At 41.7% G+C, this 14,774-nt stretch overlaps 1 protein-coding gene across 1 annotated transcript in view; it reads right to left on the bottom strand.

Moving 5' to 3' along the window:
- Positions 1 to 6,168: 6,168 nt before the first annotated feature.
- The window catches only part of LRRK2 (leucine rich repeat kinase 2), a 63,328-nt gene continuing 54,722 nt past the window's right edge, over positions 6,169 to 14,774 (bottom strand). Inside the window, exons 47-51 of the mRNA XM_027890128.1 lie at positions 14,437 to 14,621; positions 13,479 to 13,631; positions 12,549 to 12,757; positions 9,847 to 9,921; positions 6,169 to 7,930 (exon numbers count right to left, since the gene is read on the bottom strand). Coding sequence (XP_027745929.1) covers positions 7,809 to 7,930; positions 9,847 to 9,921; positions 12,549 to 12,757; positions 13,479 to 13,631; positions 14,437 to 14,621 — 744 coding nt within the window. The 3' untranslated portion in view covers positions 6,169 to 7,808. The remainder of the gene's footprint in view (positions 7,931 to 9,846; positions 9,922 to 12,548; positions 12,758 to 13,478; positions 13,632 to 14,436; positions 14,622 to 14,774) is intronic.

Below are 14,774 nucleotides of genomic sequence, written 5' to 3'. Positions count from 1 at the left end.
TCTTCCCCATTCCCAGCTGGCATGGTTTGTGTTGTGCCCTGCTCCTGCCCTGCTCTCCTGGGAGAGGTGGTGTTTTTTAACAGACCAGAGCATCCTTGGCCCTGTTGCCTGCAAGCCAGAATCACACAGCATTGACAAAAAGTTGCTGTAAAATCACCAGGGTGGGAGAGGATGTGCTGGTGAAGTCAGTCCTGCATGGAGCTAGGCAAGGACTTTCCCTCCTGCCCTGCCCAAGATCCCTTTAAGCTTTTCAGGGACTGATTTGACAAACTCACCCCTAAGTAGTCGGTGTCGTTGCTTAGGAACGGTGAGAGGCAGATACCTGTTTGGTGTGTAAATGCCGCTCTGATTAACTGTACGGACAAAACCAAGGCCGGGGAGGCAGCTTTTGCCTCACCCTTTTGCTGTCGAGTTCTCTGTGAGATGTTTGGTGTAATGGTGCAGTTACAGCGAAGGAGGAGGGATGTGATCACCTTGATCACATCTCCAGTGGTATGGGTGACACTAAAGCTCTCTGCTGTCTATTTTTTCAGAGGTAGCGAAGTGCTGCAGCTGTTTTTTCTGGGAAGGTGGGAAATGAGAACAGCTTGTTTGGGGATACTTGCAAAGATCTCTGTTTTTAAAAGGCACTCAGAAGGTGGGAGTGTGTGAGGTTTACTTGATTACTCAGATTGGTGCAAAGTTACTTCTTCTAAAGACACTTCCCTATCAATGCTCAGTTAATGCAAATGAGGTCTAGTATTTGGCCTTGGTGGTGGTCTGTTGTTTAAAGAAATGTCCATGCCTGCATATATAGTTAATGTTTAGTAGTTAATGCTTCAAGAAGCCCTGAGGGACTTTGCCTGCTGCCTTCAAATCGTGGCAAGGGTTTGACACTGTAGGTCTGTCCACCTGTCTGTGCACACCTTGCTAGAGCACTGGCATTCATTTCAGCTGGCTTAGTTAAAGGAATATGAAATGTTTCATCTTTTCCTTCTGACATGGCTTAGTGTCCTTTCCAAAGCATTTCTGGTCGCTACTGGCCCAGGAGAAAGGCAATGTCATTTTTCCCTGTCTTCCAGAGGAGCTTACTGAGAGCTGGTCGATAAATTCATCAAAACAGGAACCTTCAAGGCTGAGCGGTGCAGCCTCCTAAGGGGGAGAGCTGAAGGCGAGCTCTGAGAACATGCATCTCTCTGTGGTTTCCACATATCAGAATTCAAGCAAAATCTCATTGGGGCTTGGTTTGGGGGCTATTTGGTCTTGCTTTGTGTGTATAGATAGAAATGTTCATAGTCCCAGGACCAGCAATTTGAAGTGTGAAAAACAGAAAGCCAGACTGGGTTGAGGTCAGGAGGACCCTGGTGTGGTGTGGGGGCAAGAGGCCACGGCAAACAGGTGCTAGGCAGGCTCTGGATGAGCAGAACTTTTCCAGACTGCTGTGCCTGCGTCATCACAGACTGGAGCTGTCATGGATGCTCCTCTGAGCGAGGGCCCTGTGCTCCCCTGCCCATATCAAGCCAAAAAACCTCCCTCACCTCACTTCCATCCCCAGCTCCAGCAAAGGGGATTTCAGACTTTTCAGCAGAAGTAACTGTTCTGCACCAGCTACTTCTAAGCTCCCGCAGAGCGCAGGTGTTTGTTTCCCTTCCTGGGTTTAGCTGTAATAGCTGTAAAAACCAGAACTGAATGGTTTTGGGGTTGTTGCGTTTCTTCCCTCGTACATTTTCCTGTAATTACAAGGTGGGAGTGTGTATTGCCATGAGATTTTCTAGTTGCAGAGTGCTCAGCACATACTACTATTTTGGAGAAGGAAAAAAAAAGAGGGGGGGGAGGAGGTGAGTTTTGATGCATGGATGATATTTGAAAATTACTATTTACCGAAGCTTAATTCCCTGGCTGGTGGTTGAGTATTAAAATTGACCGTGAACAACGGTGGTATTTAAATTGAGCAGGGCTGCTGCACAGGGCTTGGTGGCCCGAGCTCTCTGTCCGTCAGGAGCTGCTGTTTCACTGCTTCACCCGGGAGCGTGGGGACCTCTCCTTAAAGTTTAGAAACTCACTTTGCAACTTTTGAACTTCACTGGAACAACAGGAAGCTCATTAAACCTTCACTGTGCGTATGCGATTTAACAGAATCCTTTGAGTTTTGCCTGAACCTGACAGCGTTCGACTAATGCAAAAGAGTTGTCGCTGTGGCAGTCTGTGTAGGAGTGCAGAGGGAGGAAACACCGTTTATCACCACAGGGGGAGCGGACAGGCCTTTGGTCCTCCCCACCCTCTGCATGGCAAGCTACAAACGCTGCAGCTGCTCTTCCAAGGGCTTGTAGCTCTGAGAGCAGTTCTGCAGCTTTTTTTAAAAAAATATTTATTGTGACTTCTGAGGATACTGGTGTGAAATCGACGTTTTTGAGCCTCCACCTTGACTCAGTTGCTTTCAATTCCAAATTGCAGAGCCCAGGAGCCTGGCAGGTGGTGGCGGGGGTGGATGTTTCTTGTAGCTCCGCAGAAAACAGATGTTTTCAAGGCAATTGCAGAGACGTCAAGGCAAGAAAAAGCAGAACTGAGAATCACTGACCTAAGGTTATTGTAGTCACAGTAAAAAGAGCCAGGTGTTTCCGTTGCCACTCTACGAATCACTTTCTACAACGTAAAGGCCTGTCCGGCCATGCTGCGCCCTCATGGCACGATGGTGCTCCGTGGCAGGCTGGGCTCTGCCGAAACCTGAGCGGGGAGGAGGGGGCGATGTGGAGCTGTGTGACCCTGTGAGCCGGGTCTGTCACCGTGTCGGGCTGACCCGCGGCCTGCGGGCGAGCCCAAGGCCTCTCCTTTCCTGCTGTGACTCCGTTGTGGGTCATCCTTCCCTTGAGAAAGGACGCGAAAAGGGAGCTCGTCGTGAGGGATTTTTCCTTTTGCAGCCTCGTTAAAGAGGGCTCGGTGCAGAGTGAGCCGGGCCTGGGGCACCCCTGAGGGAGCCGCGGCGCTCCCGGCACGGGCGGTGAGGGCGCAGGAGAAGATGGAGGCGCACGCTGGGATGCAGCCCCCTATCCCCAGAGGAGATTCTGCCGGCCACCCCTGTGCCGCTGCCAGCCTGCTGCTCCTGCCCGGGTGTCCTTCATTCAGGACCGGGCACTTTGTGGCCGCGTTTTCTGCCCTGCCCTCCCTGCCGGGCACAGCCCTGCGGGGGGATTCGGGGGCAGCACTGGCAGCACAAAGCCGGTCCTGGGCCCCCACAGCGCTGCCGGCTCGGCTGCGGAGCACTGCCGAGCTGCCAGATTCCTGCTCTTATTTATTTCCCTCCCTCTCTCCCCTCTCTCTTTTCTGTAACACCATTCTGTGCTTCTCGGGTGGATGGGAGCGGGCTCACGGCCCCCCGCGGCCAAGGCAGCCCCTCTCCCAGGCACAGCCGTGCCGTCAGTGCCAGGAGGCGGCACGGGAAAGGCACGGCCTGCAGTGCCCAGAGGGAGCGCAGTAAAAGCACAGCAGAAGGCACGGGAAAAAAACGGTTCAGTAAAAGAAAATTGAAATTGCCACTGAAGAAGGTTTTAGCTTCTTTCCTCTTTCCTGTCTGCTTTAACTTTTCAGGTCAGTGACGCTAATGGGCTGCGGTGGAAGTGAAGTAAATAATCGCAAGCGCCAGAGACAGCACATCGATTTTTAAGTCTCCCCTCAGTAATTAGTGACAGCCTTTGTGGGGACTGACTGCAGGGCAGCAGGAAAAGCAAAGCGACAGAGAGAAGGAAAAAAAAGAAAAGGTGTTTGCTTGCTTTTTTACTTTTATCTTGTTTTTACTAGAGTCATATTGGGATAAGTTAAAAAAAATACTAATTTTTAGTAGATCTATTAATGTATCATAAGTTTTAATAACTTCTAAAAAATAATTTCAGCTTATTGCTCTGTACAAGTAACCCATTTAAAGATAGGTACCAGTCAGCATAAGGGTAGTGCAGGGTAAAAAAATTGTTTCACAGTTTGATCAGTCTTGTAATTCTGCTACTTAATTGAACAAAAACTGGTGTAAGTATTGAGGAGTCTTACTGAGGTACCTAGAGCCAGAGCTGTCCTCACACAGTGCCTGTACAGCTCACTGATTCAGCAAAGAACATTCCTGAAGCTGAAAGGTTCCTGCTAGAAATTTCACTTGGGTTCACTTTTAAATCTGTAGTAAGTGAGGTTTCCCTTTGCTAATACAACAATAATATATCTTGCAGTTTTTTCCTTTTAAAATCATTAATTTTAAAATACAGATATGCAATAAGTATGATTCTCCATTTTCATGTGATTATGCCACTTCATATTTATAAACTAATTGTTACAAAAACACAGCCCTACTAAAAAAAAGAATAAATTTGGAAAAGTTACCAAAATGGAATGCTGGCCAGCCAAATAAATTACACTTGTTCAAAGGCCATGAAGGAGGGTTTATATAAGAGACTTTGCAGGTCAGTAGAGTCCTGGGATGAGTTCATAATATACATGAAGAAGTGAGACACAAATAACAATTGCTAGTTCTGATCAAAAATTTGGTTCTCTTAAGGCAGGTAAGGGGAACTGTTTTCAGATTTCTTTTAATGAATGACTTAAAAGGCAAAAAATGAGAAGAGTGATTGTTCATATGCTTCTCTACTTGAAAGACTAATAGAAAAATGTGATTGTCACTGTGTTTTCCTCATGCACTGATACTCATTCTTCTCCCTTATTACTTTCTCATGTCTCTGGTATGTGAAGTGTACATCACAAAGTGGATTACTTGTCTTGCTTGCTGCAGGTGGATGGGATAGTAAGTGGCAGTAATGACAAATGCCTGTGTTGGGGATCAAGCAACACCTAAGAGGCCTCGTTCTCTCTCTTATGAGTCCCAGTTTTGCCCCAAAATGGTGCATGAAGAAGTAATAGGGTAATAATATGGGACACAAGAGACAGTGTGAGATTTCAGAGTAAAAGGAAAGCCAAGATATAATACAGGAAGTGCATTAATCAGGCTCTGTACCTTGTTTACAGTAGGATTGACCAGAAACTGCTTGTAAAAGAAAAGAGGTTAAAATTAATGAACAGATGAATACGTAATCTGCCAGAGCAAGCAACCAATAAAAAAGAATGACTCTAATTAAAGTCAGTAGCCCAGGAGGGAAAGAGTAGTTTAAAACAAACCAAACAAATTATTATCTAATCAAGCATTCAGCTCACTCTGTACAATTTTTCTCCTTGTCTTTAGGTTCAAACCCCAGCATGCTTTAGCTGCACTGATGAACACAGGGTTAATCACCTGTCCCAGCTCAGGTGTTCAGTCACAGCCACACCACATGCTTGTTTCCCAGGAGCAAACAGTCCCTTTTTGAAATAATGGCTCTCTCTGTGTTCAGGTGCTGGATATTATCCTAAGTACACAGGAAGCTACAGCCAATAGAGCTTGTCCTCTTTATGTGATCAGCTTCTACTGGTTTCCAAACAGCTCAACTAAAACCAGAGTGAACATGAAGTTATGGATCTTTTTTCCTCTTTCCTTGTAGTTTGTCAGTAGAGATGTTTCTTGGAAATGGTTTCCTTGTAGAGCAGGTTTCAGGGGTACTGTTCTTCCCCTTGGTGGCAGGTCCCAGCTGGGAAGGGGATGCCAGTCCCTGAGCACTTCTAACGAGAAGCACCAATACAGGATGTTCTCATTTGCTTCCCATATGAAAAAGCATCTGGAGAGGGTGCAGTTGGATCACTGTCCTCCATGGGAATGAGTGCTGTATTGCTAAATGGACCCTGTGGGTTACATCACAGAATTTTTCTCTCCCACCACAGCGGTCAGTTGAGTCAGGTTTGCCATGTGAGCTCCTGACTCTCCTTTGGTTGCTGTTGTCTCTTTTGTTCTTTGCCCTCTTTTAATATCCAATAAATGTCCCGATTCAGATCACTCTCATCCAGAGCGTCTTGGAGAGGTGAGGAATGACCACAGGGGCAGTACTGCTTACAGGTCACCTCCCACCTCTGGGTAAAACCGCATGGAACACCAAGTAGAAGACAAACTGGGGAATGGAAAAGGGCTCAAGATATGAACTGTGAGACAGAGCACAAGTGCAAATGAAGCTGTGTCAATACCACCTACTGAACTGGGATATTGCATCATCCTGAAGGAATTAAATGCCAAAGAAGCTGCACACAAAAGCTTTTCCTTAAAAATTCAGTGGTGAGAAAGTAGACAGGTTATTAACAAAGCACAGTTTTAATAAAAATGTTTAAGGCTTACATTTCAAAATGACTTATAAATAAACTTAATCACAATGCATATATATTTTTTTAAAAAACCCTATTCATTATAATAGATATTTTCTGAGTTATAAAATCCCATATAAATAGCAAATTATTCTCAGTATGCAGATTACAAGAACACATAAAAACTGGGATGCATATCTGAAAGGAATCCTGAGTATGCACTCCAAAAATGGCAGAAAATAGAACAATAGTAGAGTTGGACACAAGAAATGCCGTTTTCCCAGTATGTTATTTCTCAAAAAAAACCCAAACAAAAACAAACTGAGAACTTTTTGGTTGCTCAACCTTATTCAGCTCCATAGACTCAGGAATGGCTCTGGATACTCCACTCCTTGAGATTTCAGGAGCACCCTGTACATTCTTTTGGTATCAAAAAAAGAAACTGATGTCTGTCTGCAGATGGACAGAAAGAAGGCACTTCCTTAGGGCAGGTCAGTGCTGCCTGCAAGCAGCAGCTTGGACTTACAGCCAGAGCAGCAGAAGTCGGCTCTTGAATGATGATGTGTGGCAACAAATTTGCAAGAGGCAGCCAATTCTTACACTCTTTAAGATTCCCCTGATTACCCCCCAAAATAACAATATAAATTAAACCAAGAATTAATAAGTGGAAACTTTGCATGTTCGAAATATCAAAGTGAAAGTTTCCTTTTGTTTTTAGGTTGAGATAAGTGAAGGAGCAAGCTGGACCAAGAGCCAGTGGTCTGCTGACAGCAGGATGGTGCTCTCTGTGTGGCACAAGTCAGAGCAGCATTTGGATCAGAGCTTTCACCTCATGCTTTCTCCTTGCTTTTTTAAGTGAGCTGCACAAGAGATCGATGTGAACAGTAACATTCCCAACAGTGTGACTGCATCTCCTAGAGCCAGGTAGACTGCAGGACTGCAAGAGGACACCAACTTGCAGAAGCCTGTCAGTGTATTTAAATTCTGAGCTATTCTATTATTGTAGCACAGTGGGCTTTTTCTGGCCATAATGAAAAAAAAAAGTCAATTATTCATGGGAGAAATAAAGACTATTCTGCCTGTTGTTTTCAAAGAGTAATGCAGTCACTACATATTCATTTAAACACTGCTGTTAGGTAAACTATAATGTTTTTTTCATATACTCAGGGTCACGAGCTCTGATTTACCACTAAAACATGAATCATAAGAGCAAGCTCATACATGCAAACTGCAGTTAACACACAGAGGCTTCAATTTTGCTTCTTATTAGAGAGTCAACTCAGAGATAATGAAGTAAATTAGAGCTGTTTATAGTCTCCTGGCTTATTCATTTAGCTGGGATCAAAAACCGGATGAACAATGTTATACCGGAGTTCAGCCATAGTGGCTGAGAGCAGAATTTCACAAGTAAACAATGGATGCACAACAGCATTTTAGGTTGAGAAATTCTCAACAGTTTTCTGTCCTTTCAAACACTACAAATAACTTCTTTCTTCTTGGTATCCTATAAATACTCTCATGGCAATTTTCTTCCTGGTTTTGGTTCAAAACAACAGCAAGAAGTTGTAATTATTGCACAGTATGTTAGGATGGAAGACTAGAAAAGAGTATGGCACTTGCAGAGTGACTCTTCAGTCCAAAGAAAAGCTCTTCATTTTTTCTGCTAGTTCCTGTCTCATTTCTATATGTTTTTTCAGGTTTTGCACTTCATGGGGCAGGTTTATGTCCCACACTGACACACAGGATTGTAACTCTGGGGAAAAAAAAAAAAAAGGAACATTTGAAAACTGCAACAGAGATGAATCATTACATAATTAGCAGTGGTTTTGCTTATCTGCTTATTTTTAATTACTTGTAAACTCACTCAATGAAGCAGGAACCTTAGGACCTGGAAGACAAGTTACATGACACTTCATGTGTGAGATAATGCAGTCATAGGCTACAAGCTGTTTGTACTTGCTTGTTTGTTCTTGTACTCACAATGGTTTGGATTCCAGTCCCTAAATTTACAGTGCCCCATTTAAAAGTACTTGAAAAAACATTTCTGGAGCCTGTGGGCTATAAGGTACTGACCTGAGCTACAGCTAATGTAGCTGTACTGAGCTCTACTGAGATGTTTGCATAATATTTCATCTCTGTTTTCCCAAGCAGATAGACTTTAAATGCTTATGAGACTCAAATCCCATTCACTGTTAATTAAAAACTGATTTCATAAGCTAGTGAATATACTGAGAAAAGGTCACTTCTTCAATCTCCATTCATGCAAACAACTCTTTATTCATTAAGAATTCACAGTTCTTTTAGTGGGAGAGGGATAATTGAGAACACCTTCATAAGTAGGGGCTCAGAAAGCAAGGTCTCAAGAATTCTGGGACTCTCTGATTCCTCTCTACAATTAATGTCACTCTTAAACAAAACAAAAATGCTAAGAAGGCAGTAAGTGTTCTTATGGTAACAGGAATTGGGGAATACTATAACATAAACCCCAGTGCTCTAAGCTTGAGTTTTATTTTATTTTAGTCAGCTCATCTACTCTTGCTTAACTTTATACTACACCACTGCCACGTTTTTAGGAGTCACTGAAACTGGGATGAGATAAAGATGAAGAAGGGCACTGATCAGAGCACCAACTGTAACTGTTCTTAGAAAAATCCAAAGAAGGATCTTTTCTATCTTTCAGCATTTTGCTATCCTAATTGTCAGGAAGCTTTTACCAATGTCTGACCTAATCTCCCTTTCTGTGACAGAAACTGGTTAGTTCTTATCGTACCCACAGGGAATATGTACAAGTCTTTATTCCCTCGCTCTTTATTTACACATTTGAGGCCTATTATCATGTCTTCTCTAAGCTTTATTTATATTAACCAACTAAACTTCCAGCAACATTTCCTAACGGGTTGGATTTCTCTTCTCTGGACTATTCCAGATAGTCCAGATCATTCAGCAATGTCCCAGATGGATGTGTCCTCCAGCAGAGGCCATATGAGCACTGAGCAGAGTGTAAGAATTAGCTTATGCCTTACAGACAGCACTTTTTAATTGGTGTGAGAGTGGTGTTGCCTCTTCTGCAGCCACGTGATGTGGCTGACTCATGATCAGCCTCCTATCAATTATAACCATTTTTCTGCAGCACTGCTGTTTAAGCTGATCATTTCCTCGTGTTGGTACAACAGATCATTCCTAATTAAGTAAAAGGTCTTGTGTTTGTCCTTACTGAATTGTATCCTATTTCCTTCCGGACCATTTGTTCTATTTGTCAAGGTCACTTTGAGTTCTAATCCTGCCCTCCAGTGAGCTTGTGCCTCAGCTAAGAGTTGTCTGCAAATCTGAGAAGCACATTACTGGTTTTTCATCCACATCACTCATAAAAGCATTGAGGATTCCTGACCTAGCACAGATCCCTCTGGAAATCCATTCAATACATTCTCCAATTAGGCAATGACATTTCCTCTCCAATACAGCATCCCAACAAATTATATTATATACTTAAACAGTGGCTTCCTCTGGTCCATTTTTGGAGTTACTGTCAGTTTGTATGAAGCCCAGATATGCAAAAGAAAACAAAAACTATTTAATAATAATGTTTCAATAAAATTATGTCAAATGATGATCATGAACTCAATAATGTCCACTCCACTAATAAAAATTAATAAAACACAGTTCAGATACCTTTGTGATATTTGTTGTCTTCGGTGTCACTTTTATAGCAATATCCCAAAACTAGGACTGCATTCTTGAGACTCCCTATTTCAAAGAAACAAAATGACAAATTTTAGTTTTAATGGGAATTTCTTAGTTTAGGTCAGAAAGAGTAGACGGCATCATGGCACTAAGAGGACAGAAAGCAGAGCTCAGTCAATAGGACCCTTTATTGAAAATCACTGACCGTGACAAACCCAGACATGAAGACAATGTAGTTCATGTCTCCATTTAATGTCAGGGTTTATCTGAGTTCCAAAAGGCTTAAGCACGGGATCAGCCGAGCAGCCTGTTGAACAAGCCCAAGAACAAAGCACCCTATTATATAGCACAGCAGAGGTAGTGGGGTCACAGAAAACAGATGTCACAGCAAAGGGACAGGTGGCAAATAAAGTCCCAGTGCACAGCAGAAAGTACCAGTTATCAGTTTGGTTATGAACAAAAACCCATGAAATATGACACAAACTGAGTAAAAATATTCTGAATTAATGATGGCACATAGGTGGGAGTTGTCAGCAGGGAAGTGGAAATAGGGGATGGATCATAAGGAAGTGCCTATTGAATAATGCAAAAAAAGACTGATTCTAGTAGATGAGGGATGGTGGGAACCATACATATCCTCCATACTCAGAGTTTTCATTACTTTAATTTTTTCTGCAAGTAGACCTATCCATACTCCTTATAAAAGTGATTGGAACTTAAGTATAATGCCTCTTCTTTAGACTTGGGTCCTGTCTTACCATATAGAAGTCTAAATTTGTACTTGCACAATTAACTACAGATTTACATATAAATTATTCTCTATGGGAAGTCTCAGGTCTATTAAAGATCAATGTGTTGGGTGACAGAATTGGAAAATGATATTATATTTCATATTCATATATGAACCACAGATAAAATTATTGTCTCAAAGTCTGGCAATCTTGTTTTCCTGAAATATTTATATCTAATTGACATTATACATTTTAACCTTAAATGAAACTATTTAATACAAAAATATTTCCATTTATCTTCTCTTATTTCACAGAAGCAATGTGGTTCTGTTGAAGAACTGCTCATCAGTCTCAGTGCTATTTTCTCTGATTCTGTGAGAATCCCAGTAGAAACCAAAGCCTTGAATTTAGGAAAAAACTCTCAACCCTTATAAATAATTGCTGTGAAAAGACGATCAAAAGAAAAAAGTACACATCAAACTGCATATATCGACCTTATTTGCCATTCTTGAGATTTGTGCAAACACAGCTAAACTCCTTCTCCTGAATAACAATTTTTCTATACATAAAATTTTGATTACAAATGTTGAGGTGACTGAGATCCAAAGCTTTTTAAATCACACGGTACTATTCTATGCAATATACTTTCCCTATCAATGACAGTGATAAGTGAGGCAGAAATTCTGTTTTCATAGTAACTGTTATTTACAAAATGCTAAAAATAAAATGTCCCTTTATAGTACTAACACTGTAGCTACCAGGACCAGATGGACTGAAAATGCTGTGCTTTAGTGGGCACCCTAAGAGCTGAGGACTGAACAGGCTGTACAAACTTGCTGTCTCAGGCAAAGGCAAGTCAGAGGAAGATGGAGTTTTTTTGACTCATACAACCCAGCACTATGAGCTAACTGCAGTCTACAGATTCTTGTGGTGCCAGAAAGGAAGAAACAGCTCCAGAATAAGTTCATGATGTAATGAGAAAACGTACACAGCCTGCAACCAAGAAATTTGCTAGCAGGATTACCATGGGCTTCTGAAGCCACAACAAGAGCTTCAGTGTCTTTTTTTTTAAGCAAACACACTTTAAATCATACTGACAGGGAAACTCCAGAGTTGTTTTCAAAACTCAGTGTAAAGTGATAGGAATCCACATCTTGTGCCACAAAGTACTTTTTGAAATAATGTGCATTTTGAGTGTATTCCCCACTGCAGTACCATGGACTTGAGTTGCTATGGGCTTTATTACTTTTGGGAGACTTGCAGGAAAGTGCACAGGTAAATAAGGAAGGTACAAGAGCCAAGGAGTACCCCATATTCATCTACAATCCTCTGGCTGTTTGTTTGTGGTTACCAGTGAAACCTCACAACTCCTGTTTGCCTACAGCAGCTCTAAACACCTGTCCCTGACAGGAACAGCGCATCTGTACAAGTCCACACCTCGAGTTCAGTTGTGAAGGACTTTCCCAGCTTTGCTGTGATCTGCCTGTGACCCAAATCTAATCTCCCTGAATAAGGATGGGAGAAGAAAACTGGGAAATAAGCAATTAAGGAAAAATTATTAAAAATCTAACCTGGTCCACAGAGAGAGAAGCCAGAAGTGTAACACTTAGGATGGAGAACGAACACAGGCTATCTGTGTAGGAGAGGACTTAAGACAGAATATGGTGTGTGCTGAAACACAGCACAAGGATGCAGTGAAGTGGGCTCTGTCCATGTGCAGATCAGTGACAAGCCAGGGAAGAGCTGTTGCTTTCTGTGGGCACAGGTATTGACCCTGCTGGTATTGGGTCAACACCTGAGTGTCTGACACCGACTGGAGAGGACAGCAGAGGAACAAAATGAATGAACAAATCATGGATAGTGCTAATTTGTTCCTGGAACACCAAAGCAAACTGGACACAGCACAGCTAAACTTGGCACTGACTTCCAAGTACTCATCATCTGAATGGTTTTACTTACCCAGCTGAGCTGTTATCATGACTCTGACAGAATCACAAAAGTTGTCTATAACTCGTACAGGACGACGCGTTGATAAATCAAGCAGCAAGATATGTCCTCCTCCTGTCCCTATCCACAATGCAGTATTTTTCTGCAGGCAAATTGTCTTCACTCTTCCCGAATAAGCCAGTTTATGTTTTGATTCCTTATTTAGTTTTTCCACTTTGTTCCTAAGAGTATGGAGAGAATTGGTATTGAAATCTGGTGGCACACTATTCCACGACTAATAAAAGGACTCTCTCAATACTAGACTTCAAAACAATCATTCATCAAGACAAGCAACAAAAATCTCATGCTAACAAACTGAGATGAAAACTACTGGATGTCTAAGAGCCAGCTGGTCAGCTTCAGAAGGCCCATAAATAGAAGGCAGGTATACTTCTCTGCCTTCTGATTAATGTCACTGCAAAGTGGGAAGAGCACACCTACACCTGCTCCCAACCTCACCATAAAAAAAATGGATGTGGCACATTAAGGGAGGGGAACAATTTAAATGCAAATGAAAATCACTGTCACCGCTAATAAAACTCTGATCTCCTACTGAATCTGTGCACTGGAGAGATCAGACATTCTTAATCAGGGGATGCAGGAAGCAATTGCATGTAAAAGCATTAGTACCTGAAGGAGAGCAAAAGATTTTCTTCTTTCTGGAGTTAAATGGGTTTTCTTGATATCAGGGTAATTGTGAAATATAAGAATTTAAAAAAAAAATGGGATTCTCCATGGAATATTCTGAAGTTTTGGGCCAACGGGGAGGAAAGAAAATCCACATTTACTCAAAGAGCTGGGCAAATCCCTTACCTCTGGCAGGTTAAGGTACTATGCTACAGAAGGCAATCTGATATTCAGCTTTCTATCCATCAGGCCAACAATCTGCAATAAAACACTTACTTAAGAAAATGTGCACAGTCAATTAGTTCAGAAAGTTTTTCCGTCTTCTTGTCCCAGATTTCCACAAAATGGCTGTTTTTCTTTGCCAAGTAGATGGATTTGTCTATTGCTATTGAAATAATGTTTGCATCACTGTACGCATTATGACAGAACCTAGGAGAGAGAAGAACTCCTGTTAGCTACAAAGAAAATACCTAGTAGAAAAATGTGACTATTATGAGTGAGGTTAGTTTCCCTCTGATTCTTGGAGAATCATTCAGTTTTAAAACCAAATTGGGCTAAGATACAACCGAAAGGCTTTGCTATAATCTTGCTACAGTTTGACATCAGTTCTCCAAGTAACAGAGTTGGGCTGACGATATCCTTGGAGGTGCATTAATGCTCAAAGGCTATTAATAAATCTTTCTCATCAAACGCTGTTTTCCCTGCTCAGGAAAAACTCCCCTTAACTTCAAAGCAGGATTTGTCCATCTGAGAATTATATCAAATAGTCCAAAATCAATAATTTCTAAATAGTGAGAAGTCAGCAATGATAACTGATTAAATATGAATTATTAAATATATATAGGGCAAAGATAAGCACACATCATACTGACAAAGATGGAAGGACAAATACTATACTAAGCATGTATGCATAATTCTAAATAAAGCAAACAAGGCCTGGACTAGTGCAACTGGAGGAGAAAAACTGATGAGCTGCATTAATACATTTTCTGAATAGATACTGACTTCATAAATCCTTTATAGAGTAAAAATGGATAACCCTTGTTTAAAAGCAGCAGTGAATATTTTCAACACTACTCGCTGATATTCCATCTGTATTATGGAAGGAAAAGAACAGAAACAAGCAAACTCAAAGAACGAGCTCTAGAACAAGACAGCACATCAAAGTTCTGTCAGAAATCTTTAATGAAAACAACAAAAGTGCCAAGGAACATCACTTATAAGAAAAACTTACAGTTGACTTGTCTTTGTTTCAATGAGCTTTTGAACAGAGAAGTCACTAGTTAAGGCAATGATTTTTGTTCCACAGCCTCCCCAGATTATATTTTTTTCAGATAAGCATGAGGATTCCTTTAAGCACATCAGTGGTGTGCTAACATTTCCTATAGTCACTGTCTTCAAAGGTGCAGCACCCTTACACTGCAAGAAAAAATATACTCTGCATTAGAAACAAGGAGGATGAACTCAGAAACTGCAAAAGCAAGGCCACACAGCCTTGCTGAATTAAATTTTCACATCCAGATTTTCTGACCCATTATAGTTCAGAACAGCTCCAGAATGTTACGGACTGAA

The sequence above is a fragment of the Empidonax traillii genome, unplaced genomic scaffold, assembly GCF_003031625.1.
Source record: "Empidonax traillii isolate 1590-97213 ecotype Southwest subspecies unplaced genomic scaffold, ASM303162v1 scaffold277:size2070623, whole genome shotgun sequence".
In the NCBI taxonomy this organism is placed as follows: domain Eukaryota; kingdom Metazoa; phylum Chordata; class Aves; order Passeriformes; family Tyrannidae; genus Empidonax; species Empidonax traillii.
The sequence above is the reverse complement of the archived record's forward strand: the minus strand, read 5'-3'. Positions and strand labels throughout refer to the sequence as shown.